Source organism: Centroberyx gerrardi, chromosome 2 (genome assembly GCF_048128805.1).
Source record: "Centroberyx gerrardi isolate f3 chromosome 2, fCenGer3.hap1.cur.20231027, whole genome shotgun sequence".
Lineage (NCBI taxonomy): Eukaryota > Metazoa > Chordata > Actinopteri > Beryciformes > Berycidae > Centroberyx > Centroberyx gerrardi.
The window spans coordinates 27,155,584-27,177,342 of record NC_135998.1 but is presented as its reverse complement, the minus strand read 5'-3'; the positions used below and the strand labels follow the sequence as shown (position 1 = coordinate 27,177,342).

Here is a 21,759-nt window from a genome sequence, read left to right as displayed (position 1 = left end):
CCTGTAAGTCAAAATAGGATGTGGGGAAGACTGCAGGGACTTTGCCTCTTGCTCAGCAGGGCGTGGATGATGTGACCGCTAATGTCTACAACAGCACCCTCTACAAAAGATGCTTGCAGAGGTCAATGATAACTTAAAATGGGCTGGAATGAAGGTAAAGCCAGTATTTGTCAACTGATCTATTAACTCGTATAGCAAGAATTGTACATCACCACTTTAATCATGAAGTTAAGGATTCATAGTCAGGGCTTAAATCAGGCCATAACAGGCTCAAAATATGAAAATCCATTTACATACTTTAGTCCATGAATGTTGGTACAATGCAGTCTCTGAACTGCTCAGCAGTCTATTTCCAACTAGCAGGGTCAATTGTCCTGTTAGTCTGATTCTGAACTGCTGCATGGTTCATCTGTATCAAAAGATGATATGTGGGATATAATGTAAGCTGCACTGTAGGTGCAGCATCACTGTAGTGTATCAGATGACTGTAGGTCTGCTGGGTGCTGAGTATAGAGAATGGTTATGGTTTATGGTTAATGGTTTTTGGGACTTCTGGCGGTGTCATGGACTTAAACATTTCAAACGAAAATGTGAGATGTCCACTTTATAATTCCAATGACAATACCTACTCTCACCCACCGCCCATAACCCCAAATATTCAAGCCAAGTTACTATGTAAGCACCAACCGTAGTTCAGTAGCACATGGGAAAGTTGCATCTGACCGTACGTATTAGTAAGTACTAGTTCAGTATGAATGGATTGTACTGTAACACAAGTTGTGTTTGTCAGCTCGTCCTGTCTCCAAAGAGAGGTGTACGCCTCTTTTCCCGAGCAGCCAGTTGAAATACAGAGCGAGAGTGAAGTCCAATCAGAGGTCTGTGTTTTGTTTTCGCATTTGGACCAATAGAGATACTAGCTATGAACGTTACAGCAGCCAGCGATCACTGCAGTGCAGTAGCCAACCAGCAACCAGCTAGCCAGCTTGTCTGCTCATAGGGAAATATGGATGAGGTGATGTTACAAGTTAACGGGTAGGTTAAGTATTATTCTGTCTGTCAGATGTATCTGCGCCACTGTGCCTTCAGCGAAAGACAGTGTTTGGTCGTTGGTTATGCATTTTATCACTGCACCCGCGCTGGCCAGCCTGCCTACGTTGTGCTTACAAACCTGTAATAAGCCAACTTAGCCAACTTAGCTAGCTAGCTAAATGAATTGCTTGTCAGTGGTAGATGTAGCTATGCTCGTTAGCTAGATAACTTAGTGCAACTGACCAAAGCACCCGCGGAGTTGACAGGGAACTTTGACAGGCTGCCTGCAGCAGCAGTGACGTTGGCTAACACTGTAACTGAAGCAGCTAATGTAGCTAGCGTTAACTTGTCAAAACCGTTGCATGGCTAATGCTATCTGTCTGTGTTGTGCTGATATATTGCTTGCTGAGTGTCAAAGTTGATTAGCTATTCAATCAAATCTAGCTAGTTCAGACAGGCTCACACACTTAGGTTAGCAGGAAAGACGGGTGCACTGTCATTGCTATAGTATGACGGGCAAGGTTGGTAGATAAGTTTGCTTGATGCGTAACACTACATTATTAGTTTAAACATGTTTCATTCATGATTGATTTTGTTGTTGGAAATAGATGCTAGATGCTAAAATATTGCGCGGATTGATAGTGTTGACTCTTGGCTAGCTATGTAGTAAACACCAGGGTCCCATATTAGCTGGCTCATTATAATGTTTTTTTCCCTCATTGTTGTGACGGTTGATCAACACTTGATTATCATGTTAGCCTGGAGTCCATATTTCCACACCTGACAGGACAACCTACAGCAGCAACATAGAGAGTTATGTCAGTGGACAAGAAGTGTAATAAAAAGCTTTAACAGTCCCCTGCCTGTTTGCTTCTTGTTTCCCATCTCTTGGTCTACAGTTGTCAGACTGACCCCCTCTGCATGGGCCCATAACCATGTCCACAGATGACAGTATCTCTGAGGATGTGTCCAGCTCGGGGGCTTTGAGCCACTGCCATGTCAGTGCTGATGGGGATGGGGGCAAGGAGAGTGAGACCTCATTGGTGTCCTCTGAGGGGACATCAGCCTCGGGGCTGGCTGTGCCAGACGACAGACACATCCGAACCTCCCAGACAACAGGAGGCACTGTGGAGAGCAGGCCAATGGACATCACACCAGCATGCAACAAGATCAGGTGCAGTATATAAAATTTAGAGAGAGTCGTCCCCATCTGCATGATAGACCCATTTGTTCTTACAAGGTAATTCAGTGGAAATTCAGAAGAAAATCTAGAAATCTACAACAAAGGGAAGAGATCCAGTTAAGTCCAGTTAGAGTTAACTTTAATACCATTGGAATATATTGTATGATTTTGTATTAATTGCTAATACACAACACTAATGAATCATGGGAGATACACTATGAAGGGGTAGAAAATGTATTTTCTTCCCATAAGGCCCAGAGATGCTACTTGATCCTTGCAAAGAAAAAAAATCTAAATTTCATTCATATTTCTATGCCATGAATTTTGAGCATAGGCTTTTAATAGTTTTGAAGAATAGTCATGATTATGGTGATATCCAGACTTATGTCTGGATATCACCTGGAATATGTCTTCAAGGACTGTTATGTGTGTCTGCATCATAATCTGCCATCTTTGGCCGCCCTAACTCTGTGCCATTCTGATGTCTCCCATTGTATTTTTTTTTTCCAATTACAGTTCTCCTTGTGTTAAAATATTTCTGGCACCAGTTTTAACCCAGAATACTGTGCTGCTATTTCTTCATCTGATGTTTAATCATGGCTGGAGAACCATGTATACTGTATATTATCATACTTAGGTACAGTATATGACTATGTTGTAGGAGTCTGTGTCTGAGCACAGATGAAGCATTTGAGCAAGGGAAGAACCTCCCCTTCATCAACCCCAGCTCCCTGGAGACCCTTAGGGCCCTGGTGCAGGAAATCCAGAGCAGTGGCGAGACAGACCCTGAGATCTGGAAGGACTGTGAGGTGAGAAAGTGTCAGAGCACCAGAAATACAGCGATTATTGTAGATTGCGCATGTGAGATTGTATGTGCATGCTTGTGACATTGAAGGTTATGTTGGGGTTAGCTGCTGTGGCAATTGTTCTTTTGCATTGTATTTGGCAGCTGGCAGCCTCACTTCTGAGCTGTCACTTTTGGTTTTTATGTGGATCACAGCTGACAACAGGACTTACACGCACGTGCACACACACACACACACACACACACAGAAGCGCGCGCACACAACCCCCACACCCCAACACCCCACACAGCACACATAACACCACACTCCAGCTGATCTTTTCAGACACAGGACGTGATTTGCAGGGAAGGGACAACTGTGATGTGCTACATCACCTCGTTCAGAAAGGCACCACACTGCATAGTTCGCAAGCCTTGAGGCCTTGTTTACATACTTAGAGAAAAACACACTCCTCTCTGGCTATTAACATGACTTAATTTGGGAAATTAATATATGGAACTACCAATAGGGAAGTATTGTTTCTCTGTATATCACCTCTCTCTCTCTCTTCAGGGAGTGTTTATCACTTCACAGTGGTGCACAGCTGCCCCCCCCCCCCCCCCCCCCCAACACACACACGCACACATACACATACACAAACACACTACATACACACACCAGGGTTCCCACAGGCCTTGAAGTTTGTGGATTTGAGAATAATAAAAGACGGCCTTCAGTTGTTTGAAAATGAATTTATGGCCTTGAAAGTACTTGATTCTTTTTTTTTTTTTTTTTAATTAAAATATTGCACCCAAATTCATCAGTGTGCCTCAGCTCTAGCACTAGGATCAACATTTCACATCCCGAGGACATTTGTGATATTTGTGTTGATATAGTATCAGTTTTAAATGAATGATTTCATCAGGATTTATTGAGTATAAAACGAGGCCTCTGTGTCACCAATGTCATGCCTTACCAGACATGCCAATTTTGAGTCCTTGAATTTCACCAAACAAGACTTGAAAGTGATTGATGTCCAAGTGATTGTGGGAACCCTGACACACACAAACACACATACATACACACACACACACACACACACACACACACACACACACACAAACACATATGCTAGAAAATGCAGGGAAAGAATAAACCTTTATGCTTAATTAAGTATTATGTAGCTGCATGTATATTGCAGTGGAGATCAGTTGAAATGTTGGCCAAAACTTTTTTTTCTCCAACAGGGGCGATGGTTGCATCTGTTTCAGCTGGTTGAGAAGCAATACCAAGAGCAAATACTTGCTCAACAAGAACAATACCAGTGCCAAATACAGGTGAGGCGGGATTTAGGCAAGTCTTATCATGTGAGTTGGTTTACAATATTCATGTGTACAATGAGACAATGACACGCTTGTTTTTCAGTTGATTCAGGATGAAATTAAAGCCCTGGTCCAACTCCAGAACCGCCAGAGCAGTGGCCAGCCACACACAGAGTTCTCCCCAACCCCTGTCACCACCACCACTACCACAAAGGACTATATTTTGCCCTTCATCTCCAATGAATGCACAAGCCCCAAAAACGTGCCCAGTGAGACTGACAGCCTGGCAGCTCCTGCCCATACCCCTTTTAGCTCCCCTTCACCTCCGTTCCATAGATCAGACATCGTCAACCCGGGGGAGACCATTGAGGAGCGGGCGACCACAGGGCTGAGCAGCGGCTATGGGACTCTGTCTGCCTGGGAAACAGGCGTGGGACCTCATGGGTCTCCAGGGGAAGTGGAGGAGGCTAGCCAAGGGAAGGAGAAGCATCAGTGGTCCTCTAACCTCCAGGAAGACACAGAGACAACTGTGACTGGGTGCCAACAGGCACCCTGCCCATTGCCCTGCCAGCACAGAACCTCTGGGTAAGTACTGGAGGTGTTCATAGGACCGTTGTCATAACCACAACTGAATGTTCTTTTATGATTCAGTCTACATTTTGACTGGGGGATGATAGTCCTTCTTATGTTGACCTGTCCTGTTGGCAGCACCAACCAGCCTTTGACCTCCTGGGCCCAGAGGCAGAAACTTAGACCCAAGAAGAGCAAGGCAGGACAAACTTCGTCCCAGGTCCTGGAGTACCAGGAGCTACCACTCAGCCCCAGGGAAACCCCCAGACACAGCCCCCTGGAGTGCACAGACTCCCAGGACCAGGTATAACTCACAACTGGCAATGGCTGTGGTTCCCCACAGCACAGCTGCTCCTTTCAGAGAGATACGATTTTGCATTGGTAATAATAAAAAAAAAAATCACTCTTTATCTTATCACTGCCCTGCATCTGTAGTGTTTCCGTTTAGATCCCCTGCATATGTATGTTGTGGTTGTCGTGATTACATTCCTGCTGTTGAGTCTCATCCACTCATCTGTATTGGGTTTCAGCATCGACCGGCTGGGCCCTCCTCCAACTCATTTTCCCTGAGGAGGAGTGACAGCTTGGTGTCTGAGGCATCAGGTAACAACACACTGACTCAAACACAAACACAGACTGACAAGGCTTGGGCGATATGAACCACTGACAATAAAGCTTTGGTAAAATAAACTATATAGGATATTACTGTTCCTATATGACTTGAAAAGATGAACACGGACTATTGCCATTACCGCTGGTGACCATAAGATGGCGTTGTTGCACAGTTGTTCCGCTGTTGTACCACAGTGGAACACTATTGTGAGAAAACCGAATGGTTTGCATGTGAATTCTTTGTAAGTGTTGTGAGACTTTATTTTCTCAAAGTTTGCACATTACTTTCTCCATGTTTGCTGGTTATACTTTATTATTAGGTTTGAGCCCAGAAATGCCAAATAGGCACAAGTGCATTTTTGTTTTGAACAATATTACTCCGCCATATGGCACATGAGTGTAAGTACACTAGAACTTACAACAGGGGTTCTCACTAACTTTTGGACGGGAGCCACTTTGGTTATAGTAAGTAATTGTTCAAGCAGCACACAATTGTCCGGTCCAGTCTACGGGAGGAATAATTTCCCATATCCCATCATTTATTTCATACCGTATTTCTTCCCTCTCATTGCTTATTCCTGTCAGTTTCAATCAGACACGCACCAGAGTGAGAATTAATACATTGGCAGCCCTATGGATTTTGTTGCTATGCTAGACGTATTTTCAACGCATCATTAACTGACACCGATACAGACTTCTAGAGAGTGTTGCCAACTGCACTTGGTAATCTGTTCATTTGGGTAGTCGCATGCAGCTCTGTGAGATGCTCAATGAGGACCAGAGATTTCTGTGGTGGGCTCTCTCACGCACACATACAACACACACAGGCAGTCATCCGACCTAACATATGAAGAGTATGGTTCTTGAATAGGGTTTTTTTCAAATGGTTATAGAAAAGTGTCAAGTAGAAGAATAAATATGTGAGATTTCCACTCTTCTCCCTGTCTTAGGCCTGACGTATTGGCGTCTGAATGAGACTGATCTGTATCGTCCCCTGCCGGACAGCTTTGACAGTGGCGCCTACCTCCTCCTGCAAGAGGCCTCCATGAGTCTTGTAGGTTAAAACAGTTCAGTACGAGTGGGACACCTACAAATTGTCTGATGAAAGGGATATTTTATGGGTATTTTGACCATCACGTCTGCCTCATTAGTAGTGAATGTTTCTGACCATGTCATGCAGGGCGGGAAACTAACTGTTACGTACACCTGCCACAGTGGCTGCTGGATTCCAAAATTCACCACCCACTTTAACTATTTTACCAGTGAGATATGTTTTTTTTAGAATAGGAAAGGATATATAAACCGTGGTTTGTTTGTAGAGTAGACTAACTTTGATTTGGCGGTGATCAATGTTAATTTCCCAAGAAAATGTCCTGTCTCTGTCCCCCGTAGACTCCGCCTCCGGAGCCCCGGCTGTCTCTGAGAGAGATCTATCAGAACAAGCAGAAAACGGACACTAAACGCACAGACTGGGAAGGCTCCCTCACATCCAGTCCTTTGTCACCACAGGTACGGCGCGTGACGCACACAGTGATGGTCTCTTTGATCCTTGGCTGAGCGTCTGACCCATACTCTCCCTTTCTGTGCTTCAGGTGTTGACCTTGGACCCAACAGTTCACGTGCGCCAGTCGGACCATACCTCCGGCTTCACGTCGCCCTCCCACTTCAGCAGCCCGTCATTCCCCACCCAGCCCCACCTGTACCCCAGAGTAGGGACCCCCGTCACCCCTGACAGCATGGTCGAGTGCAGCGGCAACCCTGGAGATACGGACTGTACCTCCAACACCTCCAGTGTTTCGGCCGCCGCGCCGTCCCCGACTAAGGTGCCAAGCTCCTGGGGAAACCCGTCCCAGGCCGTCCTCTCTACCTCCCACTATACGGCCCAGCCCGGCCCCCTCACGACCAGCCAGCAACGCAGAGCCAGTGCCCCTTTAGCCAGTGAGGAGGAGGGCAGTCACACCCACACCAGCACCCTGAAGCTGTGCTCAGCCTCTGGTGCCTCGCAGGCGCCTGCGGTCAGTCCACGCATAGAGAGAGCTTCATCATTAGAGGATCCTGTTGTCCTGTCTCTGTGAGTGTAACATAGTTAGCCTCTCACTTATTCGCATAAGTATAGCTCTACGATAGCTACGATTTGCATGTCTACTCTGGAGTTTTGGGGAATTCTCTTTTCACAAGGTTTCTCATCCTCTCTAATCAGTTCCATCCATCTCTCCTTTTTCTTTTTTTCCCCTGTTCTCCTCAGACTAAGGCAGAACCTGAGAGAGAAGCACTCCAGACACGTGGCTGATCTGAAAGCTTATTATGAGTCTGAGATCCAAGTCCTGCGGGACAAGCTCAACCTCAGAGATCTGCCCCAGGATTTGGAGAAGAGCAACCAGGCCCTCAGAGAGAGGTGTGTGTGTGTGCATTTACATTATAGTGCAGCTTTTGAAGCATTTGTGTTTCTTTACACAAGTCAGTTTATTTTGTCTATCACCCTATGCTACAGTGTGTTTTTTGCTCATCTACAGGTGCAGGCATTTAGAGAGAGCTCTGGCTGAAGCTACCAGTCGTGTCCAAGAGCTGGAGGCCAAAAACAGCTCACTGGAGAAAAAACTGGTATCATTCCTCCCATTCCTTTCACACTATATGCTCATACACTCCAATAGTACGCAGAGATGGAATTGCAGTACTGTGTCTACTAAATTCAAGGGTGATCAGTGCTTTGCTGTTCTAATGAAATCTCTGTCCTACAGTACTGTTGTTTCAGGGTGGAGTACATTAATGACTCTGTACTCAATGTCCATGCCCTGAGTCAGTGAACCAGCCAAAAATGACCAAAAAGCCATTTTAGTAGTGTCTTTTCTCCTGGCTAGTTTTCTAATTAGTCCAATGGGAATGCTTGCATGGAGGAGCTGCACTAATTAAGGGATCCCATATCGCACGAGGCATGGTGGCGATGGGGGAATGTGTTTGACTCGTACACTATGTCAGGACCGGGACACTGAGAACGTCATTTGTTGTGTCTGAAAAGTACACTCACAAAAATAGCAGTCTGCATCAAGGGTCATGTTGTTGAATTATAAATGAAAAAAAAAAGTCATGTCTCACAGCATTGTGGGCAGCTTTTTGCTGTACCACCTCATCACCTCATGGTATTTTCCAGTTTTCCACTCACTCTAATAAATTATTAGAAACATGATAAGGGACACTAATTATATTGGATACAGATTTGTCTAATACATTTTTGAAATTCAATATATTGTAGTGCTCCACACTCAAACACAATACTACACACTCCGCACAATAGTAATGTAGGAAGAAGAGTCCGTCCTACAACTGTAATCAATTGAAATGTAAAATTCTATTTCGGAATTCCTAAATAAAATTGGCAAAAGTTAATTTATTGCCATACATTTGCTATTCTGAAATTGGGGAGACTGACTGCAACAACAGCTATTGTTCTAACATGTTTTAACATCTAAGAAAATGAACACAATATCAACTGTCATCCCAATCCTGTTGGCGTTCCCTTTATAAACACATCTGTGAGAATAACCTTGATGTGACATTTCATTGTCAGGCGGAATGGCCCGAGCGCTACGCGGTAGCGGGCGCCACTGTGAAAACCTTGCAGCAGCGACTGGAGGAAAGCAAGCGTTCAGGCAAAGAGAAGGACGCCACGGCGGCGCGCTTGAAGACCCGCATACGGCAGCTAGAGGAGGCCGTGCAGAACGCCTGCAGGGACGCAGATGAGAAGGAGGCCAGGAGGGAGAGGGAGTACAAGATGCTCCAGGATGTGAGTCTCGGTGGCTGTGGGATGGGGAGCAGAGTCTTTTCTGAGAATATGATAGGATGTAGAGAGTAACACATAAAAATCATCTGATCATTAACTTTTAAACTTACCCTTTTCACTGGAACCCTGTTGATGCTAACATTAACTTGCATTTTGTATTAAATCCTTTTTCCAAGCACAACACTAAAAGTTGTTGATGTACTCTACAGATCAATTGGTCCATAGATCTAATATGTGGACATATTTGGTATATCTGAATTTTAGCTGTACCTTAAAATTGCTTTCCCTATCTGGGGGTTCCTTAGCTGGTGTATTTAGGGGACCATGAAATATTCTGTTTTTCTCTAACCTGGGGGTTTATTTTGCACTTGGGGAGCTGTGTGAGAGTTTTTTCCTCTTTCACATTCATGACTGAGATCTCTTCGTTGTTCTGCTCCCTCAGCTGCTTGGAGAGTATGACTCTCTGAGGAAAGAGCACGAGGGAGTGAAGGTAATTTTTGTCTTACTCTATTATATATTCAATTTTGCTCGGATGGTTGATTATTTGATTATCGTTGGGATGTATGGTTAGCTGTAAAAGACAAAATTAATTTTCCATGTGTCCATTTTGCGCTATCTGCCCCAGCCTCAGGAAATTAATAACAATTTTGTGTCAACAGGACAACCTGGTGTCAACAGAGAACAAGCTTGTCGATGCCAATGAGCAGATATCTGAACTAAAGAGGTGGGTGGATTGGTTGTCCTTAAAGCCAAATGAGAGTCTGCTTTCTCTGATGGATTTCACATATTTTTCAGATTTCAGACCATATAGGCTTTCCGACAAAGGACTCATTTTACACAAGAAATTCTTAAATGTAGCCTATGCCCTGTGTTTCTTCGACCAACCATAACAACCTTTACAAGGCTTAACTAAGAAGGGGCTCATCGTAGCTACATTGCAAATGTAGCCAAGCCAGTTTGAGGACATGAATACATTGTATAAGTGAGTGGTAAAATTCTTGCATCAAAATCTTAAATCAAAATCAGCTTCCTCCTGTCTCATTTGCAACGTTGTGTTAATTCGGCAGTATTCAATCATATGGGCGACTTTACAAACATGACGACAATGCAGCTATAGAACATTCAGTTAGCTATTTTTTGTTTTGTTTTTTAGGCAGTTGAAAAGTTGTACTAAATGCTATGATAGAGTTTTTCCGTGATGCGATCTTAAAACTCATGTAAACCTAATTCCATGACTGCCTTGTATGTAATGTGTGGTCTTATGTCCATATAAAAAGCATCTAAAAAGTATGAGAATTCAATTACATTCCGGTTTTGAAATATGGTGGCTGGTTCTCCCTTGTAAACATTGGTTTAAGAACCAAATCCGAGGTCATTGTTTTATGTACACCTTCATAGTGTTAGGGCAGGAACCAATAATCACGCTATCGCTGAGGGAATCGTTTGACTGTGTTCAATTGAATGTCTAGGCTCGAGCAGGTCTAGTGGTAATGCTTACAAATAATACTGAAAGCCAACAACGGCCTATAAACTATTTTGTCCCTCCAAGTTATGGTATTTGTAGCAAGAGCTTAGCAGAGACATGATGGCCATAGCCATAGCCTGGGTATTGGCTTCAGCCCTATCAAGCGGCATCAGATTGTCCCTGGCTGGCTCCAACAATTTGTTAAAGAGCTTCAGGGGAGAGAGGTAGACAGTCGGGAGATGGAGAACAAAGGATTACACCATAGAGCGTAATTGTGGTCTCTATGGTGTTGAAAACAGATACAGTCATAGCATTGGCTGACACTGTGCACGGCAATTGTGCCTTGCAGTTTCAGCTCTGTCTGCAAATTTAGACTGATGGAGGGAGTCAGTGCATGGACTGATTGATCAGTACTTCTAGGGAAGTCTGTCAAGTCAATTGAGCGAAATCCAGCAACAGATAGCCAACTAGAGCTTGCGATGCGTCAGTACCCGTGCCACTGTGGGGCCTTAGCACTGAAACAAAAGATCTGGAGGATAGGTAGATCAGGCAGCCGAGGAAAAGATCAGTGAGCAGAGACCGAGAGGTAAATGGCCTAGAACTATGGAAAAGAGGGAATGGGAATCCGTTAACAGTTGACATTAAACTCAATAAAATGGGGGAAATTATCTATGACTAAGGAGTAGAAAGGTTTGGCGTTCATGGAAAAAACAGAGAAGGAAGAACCAAAGAAGTCTAGACAAAATTGAAATTGAACAACTTGTGCAGTGGAGAGAGAAGGTCAAAAAGCAGTGGAGAAAGGCTCCAGATAATGAGATGATGATGATGAGAAATAAGGTACTACAACCTTCAAGTTAACTTGTAGAATTGCTAGCATTGAGGAGATCAGAGACTCTCAGAGAACAAAAAAAGAAAGGCTGAGCTAGGACAGCATTTCATAAGGATTTCTTTAAGTTTCCAAATTGCCAAATCCCTCTTGACCAAGGAGAAGAGCAGCAGTCTGAAAGTAACAGGAGCAAACAGGAGCTAGAAAATCACCCAGAACAGACACACACAGATTGGGAAAGGCATAGGAGATTAGGCTTCCTCCAGTTATCCCGGCGGTCGAAGGGCCAGAACACCAAACAGATGTTAAACCACTAAAATGGAAAGGGGTGTAAAATGCAGTAAGAAATGCAAAAACATCATCAGCTCCAGGGCCTAATTATTCCAAAATCTTGTGGAATTCAAATTCCACAAGAGAACGATTGTTGAGAAATGGGTCAATTCTGGCTTATGTTGCTCCTCTGTGTAGAGGGAAAGATTTTGTTTGAGCGCAGAGGTTGACATGTTACTTGGAAAGGAACCAGCTAAATGACAAATCAGTGCAAACAGCAAGAATACCAGGCTTCGCAGGGTATTTAGAACAACTCAGGCGTGATTTGGCATCAAGTTCAATTGGCAAAACATCTGAAGCTAGATCTCTTTGTTGTTGTATATCTAGATCTGGAAAATACATTTGATGCCACACAGCCCTTTGTGACTAATAGGCAAAATTGCCTAATTGAAACGTAACTTAACACATTACAGGAAGAAATGTAGCACCTACTGTAGCAACTGGGCAGAAATGGACCTCTAAAGAGGCTGTTCTGAAAGCACAATTGGCACTTAAACACAGGGATATTGTAAGGTGAGTGCAGTAGGGTCACGGAGGCCTTGGTCTTGGCACAGCAAACCTGCATGGAACAAAGCTATAGTCAGTAGTCGAGCAAATGCATTGAAAGGAGGAAGTGGCAGGTTGTGAGACACTCCAGTAGGACAAATTGGCTTCATACATGAAGGTAACACGTCAAGGAGAGAACTACTGTGTAAGTTTCAGCACATACACCATCCCACACACACAGCTCTGCTCCTTCTCAACGTGTCCATGTTGTCTAAATTCCACTTGTCCGTCCCCGCAGGGTGAGCTCCAAGCTGGAGTCTCAGGTGAAGCAGCTGGAGCATGAGAACCAGGCCAGGTCCCGTTATGCTTCCCACAGTAACACACAGCCTTCTGGGGCCGGGTAAGCAATAGGAACTTTAATGCAGTTCTGTTGTATCATTATAATGGTTGCTGTTGACATTTGTAACGGATCTTAAATTTCCTCCTGACATGTCCACAGTCTTTTCCACCATCCTGACCTGCTGCTGTCACCCAGCAAATGCAAGATGGAGCCGGACGTCACCCGTCGGAAGTCGCCTTGTCCGCTAACCGACCAGCTAAATGGCAGCAGGAAATCACCGTTCCCTCAAACTAGCCAATCAAGTCGTCACAGGAGGTCACCGTGTCCCCAAACTGATCAGTCAGCTGGGTCTGGAGGCTCTGTGGACAACTCTTCAGCGGGTGGCAGTTGGAGGTAGTGTTTTTTCTTTCCATTGTTGTGGATATAAGCAAAGATGCTGACTATTGGACATTTTGAGTGATTGACTGGCGTCCTGTCCTGTAGATATTCGCCCCCCCCAGAGCGCGAACAGTTCCAGCCCCAGTCCCAGCGTCAGTCCCAACCCCAAGAGCAGTGCGTCGGCCAGCGAGAGCCAGGTAGGAGGGAGGGACCGTGCCCGCTGACGCCCGTGATGAGGGCCTTGATAGAGCTGGAGGAGACCAGGGCTACAGAGAGCCGGGCCCCCTGTAAGAACAGCTCCACCACCCACAGTATGACTCACACTCACCCACACTCGCCAACTACCGCTCAGACTTAACCTCCATATTTATTTTCTTTCCTCTTAACTTTTCGCTGACGTGTGCCGGTGCAGGGAAGGGTGGGGGTCACATAACACTCCAAACACTACGCCGACATTTTGTCAAAGTTCTTTGGTCAACCTACTGTTAGTCATGTAAATCGGCACGATTTGTGCCGTTGTATTCCCAGTATGAAGTTCATTGCAGTTTATACACTAACACTTCAGTACTGTGTGTGATAAGTGTATGCCATAGCAGTATACCATAGCATCTTGTCATATGTGGGGACACTGACCTTGTTGCCACTTCAAAGGTTGGTATCATTCATTCATTCATTCATTCATTCATTCATTTCATCTGGAAGATATTAACTTTTGGTATTCGCAATTTATTTTGGAACCATTTGTGGCAAGCTTCTACTTCATCTGCATCCAAACCAGACTGCCAGTTTACCTTCATATCATGAAACAAACAACTAATCATTCAGCTTTTGTAGTTGGAAGAAGGCCTATTGCCTTTCTTTTAAGATGATGCTGACCGGTAAACAGGCAGTGTGGTAAAGCATTAGTGTAAGCACTGCAGCAAAATGGACTGGACATACAGAGATGAAAATAGTGTTCTTCTTGTTGCACAATTGCAAGTAGATCAAAGACCTTATTTGCTATGCTGTTAGTGCATTCCTTTAAGCGTTTGTCTTTGTCTTTTTGTGTGAATTTTAGTGTACAACACACACAACAGTATGGTCCTAATGGTATGAATGAAAATGTTATAGCGTCGGACTTGATATGACCATGTCTGTATGGGCGGTTCCTCTATGCAGGGGTCGGCAGTCAGAGGGCTACAGTGGGCTTTGTGGAGCGGAGACACAAAGAGCCTATTCAGGAGCGAGTCGGGCTTGACAGTGACGTGGCTCAACCTGGAAGGGGAGCGGCCGGCCCCGAGCGAGGAGGAGCGAGGTGCAGCGCGGCACCAGAGGGAGCTGCAGCTCTGCTGAGGGCCCAGAGGAGTCTCTCTCCAGAGGGCCACAGGTCCTCCTCCCTGCCCCCTCCAGCACATCGTAGCTTGCCTCCAGCTACACCCAGTATGTATCTCCATTCTTCTTCCCAATCACCTATAAGCCTCTATTTCTTTGTCAGTTCATATGTGTGTAGATAAAGATTAGAGGTTGACCAATTAAGGGTGTTTGAATACAAATACCAATTTTTAAACCTCTGACTAAAACAAGACAGGGGTGCAGTATCTTAACTTGGTTTCTAACTTTTTGGAATCAGTGAAATACCTCAAGCACAAAGCTTTCTGGAGACTGCAGTTTTTCGGAAGTGTTTTAATTTGTTTTAATTCATGATGAATTATTCTCTCCTTTCCAGCAAAGAGAGAAACGTTACTCATGCCTCTGTCTGCGAAGTCCAGCCCTAAACGCTGCCCTACTGAGAACTACTCCACTGCTTTTGGCCATATAATGCCAAGACAGCAACTCCTGCCCAAAAGGTGAGCAATGCACAGTATCTCCTCACAGCCACCACCTGCGTTCAGGGATGTAGGAGGTTGACATGGCATCTGCAAGATTTCATTATGTACATGATCAAAATCAGCTATTTTCTAGAGGCTCTCTGATTGGCTGCTGATCAAAAGAGGTTTCAGTTTTGTGATCTGTGGTCACAAAGTAAGAAAAACAAAGCAACCGATCCTCCACACAAAAAAACAAAACAAAACATAGGAGCAAAAAATGTGTCTTGATGAAAAAATAGAAAGTAGATTTGCTCTCAAATGTGCACACAATTGAAGCCTGTTATTTCATAGGGTCCCTTAGCAACACTGTATGCCAGCACCAGGCTTTTGATTGAATTTGATAAAAGCAGCTGCAGACAGTGGAGGAGTTAGAGGGGTTAGTCAATGGGAATGTAGAAGGATATAAAGTGATTGTCTGAGACAGGAAGAGGAGTAACAGGTGAGCAGCGGAGCAGGCTCCAGGGAGAACCAAGTCAAGTCTGTTGCCAGCTTTGGGAGAAGGTGGAAATGCTTTGGAGATATCAGCGGAGGGAACGAAAGAATAAGTAGAATTAAACTTCACCTAAGAGAGCAAGGGGGTGTCCTATCTTCAGGAAACATGTCTAACTCTTCTTAGGAAATTGCCTAGCATTATGCTGGGGGAAATGAAGGACAACATGAAGTGTGAGAGAAGAGAAACGATAATGTGCTTTCTGGACTACTGACTGATAGGTCTACAGCCCTCTCTCCACAAAGGCCTGAGTGCAAAGAGATCTAAAGTACTCCATTTGGTGGGAGCTTTTATCCAAAGCGCCTTGCATCTTTAGTTTGGGTGGCCCCAGTGGGAATCAAGTCTCTTATCTTGGGAGTGTTCATGCCTTGCTCTCCATTTACATATGCAGTACTATGGACATGTCGCCAGGTACGTCGAGAAGAGGAGAGAAGCAGGGATAGAAGTGAAGAACATGATATGCAAATAAACAGTAGATAAAATAGCCATAAAACAAACCTTGCAGCGCTGTGCCATTGCTCTGTTTTTTGTCAATGTGCTCCCTGGTCTTTGTGCAACAAGCTCTACAACTGCTGCCATAGAGAAGCTGAGGCCAAAAAGTACTAATGCTAACCATATCAGTCACTAACAGTGTTCAGCTGACTAGATGATGGCATCGCAGAGGAGGGATTCCCCTTAACTGTGTGACACAAGCCTTTCAACTGCCTACTGACATTTACCACAAGGTGTCAGCCTACTACCATTCCTCACACATCAAGACCCCTAGCCTACAGAAAACCATCTCAACTGGGTTTTCAACTTGAAAATTAAGTTAAAATTGAATATAGAACTAAGCAGGAACTCTACTTAAAGAGGTATTATCCCCAAAAAACACATTAAAGGACATTCTACAAAGGAAACTTAATGTGTCGCAGGGGCAAGAGGTTCAAACCAGAGGCAGTATTATATAAAGGGACTTTGGTTCAAACCCCCTACACTATACTGGCTCAGAAAATCACATCGTGTGTGCGGTCTACAGGTTTGATGGACTAGAAGACCAGAGGCGCCATTCATTCCACAGCGCCAGTCCCAGGAAGAGACTCCAGTTTACAGCACCGGACAGAGAGGACGGTAATATCTTCTAGTTCTTATAGTTAATGTAAAGAGATGAGGTGTTTGATTGCTCAAATCTGGATGCTGAAGTCTGGTCCTGGTCTTGAAGTGCATTTTAGCTCTGACTGAATTTGTCTTGTTTCAAGCACCTTTGTGTTCGGTCTTGTACTTACTGGTTTGTAAATAATCTTTAAAAAATATTTTGAAAATTACGTTACCTCTGCATTGTTTTCTGCGTAATGTGTTTTATTGTGCTGGGAAAAAAAACAGTTGAGTGTCATTATTGTAACAGCCTTCAGAAATTTTGCACACTATACACTCATGCAGAAAAATAATTACTTGTGTGATTGTTTGTCTGCTCATAAGAGACAAGATACTGACTAGTTAGTTAAACAATCTTAATGCTTAATGAAAGATTGTTGCCCCTCTTCCTCAGACTTCCAGCAGCCATGCAGCTCTGCAGCCGAGTCCTCCGGTGGCGTGAACCCGCCCGAGGGCAACTCCCGGCCGGGCTGGGAGGACCAGGGGGCCTGCAGTGGGCTGGACCCGCGGGACACTGGTGCGGACCCGGCCCCGTTTCTCCTGGACAGGCTCCAATCGCTGGCTGATGCTGAGAGGCTGTTTGACGAGCTGACGCAGGAGAAACTGCAGGTGGGCGTCATCTGAAAGACAAGTTTTTATTATCTCAGTCTTGGGAAATGAAGCTTGCCATAAATGTTACCAGGGCACTCCTCTATTTTATCAGCGGCACACTGCTTCATGTGAAAACCCCATATCTCTGACAGACAGCCCTAAACAGTACAACTCTAATCCCCACCTGACCTCTTATGTAACCTGGGCTTTATTGTTTTTTATACCACTCCTAAATGACTTCTATTTTTAGGGAGTTCACATCCACCACCTCCCACCTCCACCCCTCCCTCTGTCCTGACTGTCTCCCCACTTGCACAGTGCACACACACACACACACCGTACACACGCGCACACAGTGCATTTCCTAGCTGACTAATGAGTTCTGTGAAAGTACTTCAGCCGGTCATGTGTTGTTTTTTTCATTTATTTAATTATTTGTGTTAATAAATGATTAACCTGTGTGTGTCTCTCTCTCTCTTTCTCTCTCTCTGTCTCTCTCTGTCTCTCTCTGTCTCTTTGTGTGTGTGTGTGTGTGTGTGTGTGTGTGTGTGTGTGTGTGTGTGTGTGTGTGTGTGTGTGGGGCAGATCGAAGCAGCTCTGAGCCGGATGCCAGGAGCGGGCGGCAGAGTGAGCTTGCAGACCAGGTTAGATGAGGTAAGGTCCTTTTTGGAAGCGGCTAACCTCGCAGAGACCGATCGCGTTCATCTAAATTTCCCCTATTTCGCACATTTTATTCGGATGAGAAAAAGTGACGACAAATTGAATTCCTCAGGTGGCCTTAGAGAATCGTCTAGAGAGATTGAACCGTGACCTGGGATCCATCCGCATGACTCTGAAGAGATTCCACGTCCTCCGCTCCTCTGCCAATATATAGCAATGTCTGTCTTTTTTAGATTATGTTGTACAGTAGATACGGCAGTTTAGTGTCTCGGTTTTATACACAGCACTGATTGTCTTTCAGTCTTTTTCTGTACCATACGCCCATCTGTACAAGAAGCCCATGGCATCTTTTTTATACATATTACTTATTACTCGGGGATATTTTTGATATGTTGGACAGATATCACAATTTTTGGAGTATATTTTTAGAAATGCACAGATTTGTAAAGTCATTTACTTTTTTAGTCACAAAATATGAATATCGTATGTTTTACTCGCCATATTCAGGTAAAATTCTGTAGGTTTTTAATCGGCTATGTTTCAGTGTCAATGTGAACGATCAAAAAGACTATCCAGCAGAGACATCCATCCACCTGGAGAATATAGCACTGCCATTTTGTTCTTGTGTTTATGGATATTTTAAGTATTTTTTCATTTTACATGACATAAAATTGTATTTATTTAATGTTTTTATACTTCAGCCTGTTGATTTTGGTGCATTTTTACATGTTTTTCCTTTATATGTCGGTTTTTACCGTTTGCGTTGGCCAAATTACACAACTTGAAGGAAATATTGTGGTTTACTTGAATTGAATTGCCTTTTTCTTTTTTAATTTACCTATTTTTCTGTGTATGTCTACTTTTACTTTTACTTTTTTTGCTTTATATTTCAAATTGAAGGGATTTTGCCACAGTACTGGACCCTCCGGATAAGCACCACTTGTAAAATCTAAACCAGCAGCACACATTTTCAATAGACACACACAGTGTACACTTCTCAAACAGTTGTTTCTCCTTGGGCAATGCTTATGCATGGAATTTCTTGCACTGTTTCCTTTTGCCATGCAATTTTCCGAGCTGTTTGCAGTGACCTACCTGAACTTCACTGGAACTATAATATTGTTGTTGTTGCACAATAAACAAAGCTTTTTGATAACTGAAAGTATTGCTTTTTCTTTTTGCCTTATGACAGACTAGCTCACTAACAAAAACAGCTGTAGTATGAAGTATGAAGTTCAAATTCATCAGAACTCTTTCCTTTTTACAAACGGAACACACAGGACCAAGAATGAAGCTCTACACACAGAAAGCCTCACACAGGACATTCAAGTTCAAAACACATGGAAGGCTGTTTCAATTCACCCCTTAATTCATGCAAAATCCCTTTAAAATTAATTAAGGGAGTTATTAATGGAGGAGACCCCATCAAAAAAACACCTTAAACGCCCCTTAATTTTTGACTCCATACTTTCTAATTGTAAAATTCAGTGAGACTTTACTTTCCATTAATAACTCATTAATAACCATGTAAACTATGCACAAAAGGCGTAAAAAAAAATCTCTTAATTACTAGTTCTCCACGAATCAACCCACGAATAATCCCATGATAGCCTACTAACCTTACTTTTTTTAAAGCTATGTTATTATTAATGGATAATAAATGGAGAAATTAAGGACATTTCAGGGATAAAACTAAGAGGTTTGGTTTCGTAGTGTATAGTGATACCACAGAAGATAAATAAAATACCATAAAGTACAATAAGGTCGCTATAAACCCACTATTGATCACCAGAGATAGGAATATTCTAGTGACTTTCCATAAAGGGCGTCATCATCACAATAACGCCCCGCATGTACGGGCGCGCGCCGCTGGGAGGCGCTTCTCGCCAGAGCATGTCCTGTCTTCTGATGCAACTGTCAACCTGGCCGGCAGGGTGTATTAGGCTATCTGGTAAACCTACTGTAGATGAAACACTCAACAGCCGTCCGTGTTTGCGATGTCAGTGCAGCGATGACATCCGTCCGTAGCGGCGGGACCCACCGGAGGACAGAGCCTGACATGCACGAGGACGGACGGCGACGGCGCTCACCCTGCACTGTAGCAGAAGTACAGTAAACATGCTTCGCTTCGTCCTGCCGGGCTCACGTTCATCCGTGTCCCCCCCCCCGCGCTTTGTAATGTGAATGTACAGTAGATCCGCGTCAGGTTGTCCGCTCGGCGTCCGCTCCGGGCCAGGCTGTCAAATTGCACCTTTCACAGGAATGTTGCATTGTGGAAACCCAGCTGAATAACCAGAGGACTGCAGATCACTCCGCGGTCTTTCAGTTCTGCAGGTGAGTAGGGGATGGGGATGGAGTCGGTGCGCCCTGATAGCACGGTAATCCACTTGTCACTATGTAGTCTATCTCTTAAATATCTCATTCATTTTATCAGGCTAATTGACAGAATTTTGTTATGGGCTGATTTTAATGGGCTGTGTGGTTTTATCCGTACCTTTCTATTTAACAGTAAGACATTTTTCAGATCAGATATTATTGTGTGTGTGTGTGTGTGTGTGATGGGGTTGGTGACCTCAAACATGAGAAAACAGCATGTATGTGATGTGTGTGACCTTTTCCTGAAGTGAACAATTCCTCCGCAGCAGTTCTTCTCCATATCTAAGTCCACCACCAGATACTAGATCCATCCCATTTTTATACATTTTAAGCTGTCTTCCTTTCTTTCCATTTCTGGTGTGAACTGCCGTGTTTACAAAACTCTTCCTGTACTTCACACGAGTCGTGTTCTCTGGAAACACCCCGCCACCAGCGCTGACACCTACTACATCTGAGATATTCTTACACGCTGAATATGAAAACAGCGCTAGTGTCAAATGTGTGAACATCACACCCAGCCTTTACCTCAACTTTCTCAGACAGAAGCTGCAGTGGAGCTGAAACACTTGGTTTAATGCAGCTATCAGCTTGTCTGTCACCCTAATGGTTTAAACATAAGGCCCAGTGGTTCCTGTAGAATAAAGTAAGGAAAACTAACCAGTTAACTGATTAGCGGCAATGCACGAAAAATGTGTAAATCATCTATAAATTGTGGGCAATTTTAATAATTTCTTTGATTTGGTGATCACTGAAGTTAAAAGACTTTCCACTGCAAATCAGACAGCACAGTGTTTTTTAGTGTACATGCACATTTGATATCTTGGTGATTGATTATTAAGATTTCACTATAGTTCATACTGATTCTGCGTGATTCTGATGTCTACGGCTGGGCGTGAAAGAAGATGGAGCCCCGCTGGATCTGATTATCGGGGCCAAAATGATTAGGTTTGCCTTTAATGAATGCTGTTAGGAAGCAGCCAGCGCAGAAAGAATGAGTCATAGTATTGATTGCCACCCCCTCCTTCACTTGCTCTTTCTCACTCGCTCACTTCCCCCATACACTCTCTGTACCCTCCCCCTCCCCCCCTCCGCTCTCTAGCTGTCTTGTCCATCCATCCTCCCTTCCCTTTCTTCCCCCTCTGTCTTCCCTCTGTCTGCCTTTGCTCTCATCCATTTCTCTTGTCTCCCTCTTCCCTTATCCCTGTTCTCACTGGACAGCCTCCAAACTGCCAAATCCCCCCCACCCCACCCCTCCCCGGTTCCTCCTTCTCTCTAAAGATAAGGCAGAGAGAGAGAGAGGTGAGAGGATTGGAAGGGAGGAGGCGGCGCGCACACACACAGCCGGGCCCGGCCGCTGCATACCAATAACAGCGTGACTCGCTCGGCGCTACGGTCTGGGCGGGTGGAGGTGGTGGTGGGGTGGGGGGTGAGCTTGGGGAGGGGGAGGGGGGTTGTCACGAGATGCCACGTCATCGCAGTGTGTGTGGAATCTATTTTTAGCAGGGTAAACAGAGGGATTCCAGCCCACTGATCAGGGCTACGCAGTCGGGACTGAGC

The 21,759-nt window shown here is 44.4% G+C and overlaps 1 protein-coding gene across 1 annotated transcript; it reads left to right on the top strand.

Moving 5' to 3' along the window:
- Window positions 1–955: 955 nt before the first annotated feature.
- mphosph9 (M-phase phosphoprotein 9) lies at window positions 956–18,967 on the top strand. Its single transcript, XM_078289464.1, has 24 exons — window positions 956–1,032; window positions 1,929–2,203; window positions 2,874–3,021; window positions 4,245–4,334; window positions 4,423–4,904; window positions 5,028–5,193; window positions 5,420–5,492; window positions 6,452–6,555; window positions 6,894–7,010; window positions 7,094–7,572; window positions 7,747–7,896; window positions 8,015–8,102; window positions 9,067–9,282; window positions 9,722–9,769; window positions 9,939–10,003; window positions 12,685–12,786; window positions 12,886–13,119; window positions 13,210–13,391; window positions 14,263–14,523; window positions 14,810–14,930; window positions 16,460–16,551; window positions 16,970–17,184; window positions 17,752–17,820; window positions 17,939–18,967. Exons 2-24 carry the CDS (start codon window positions 1,965–1,967, stop codon window positions 18,038–18,040), a joined length of 3,843 nt encoding a protein of 1,280 aa, XP_078145590.1. The 5' UTR covers window positions 956–1,032; window positions 1,929–1,964; the 3' UTR covers window positions 18,041–18,967.
- The last annotated feature ends 2,792 nt before the right edge of the window (window positions 18,968–21,759 follow it).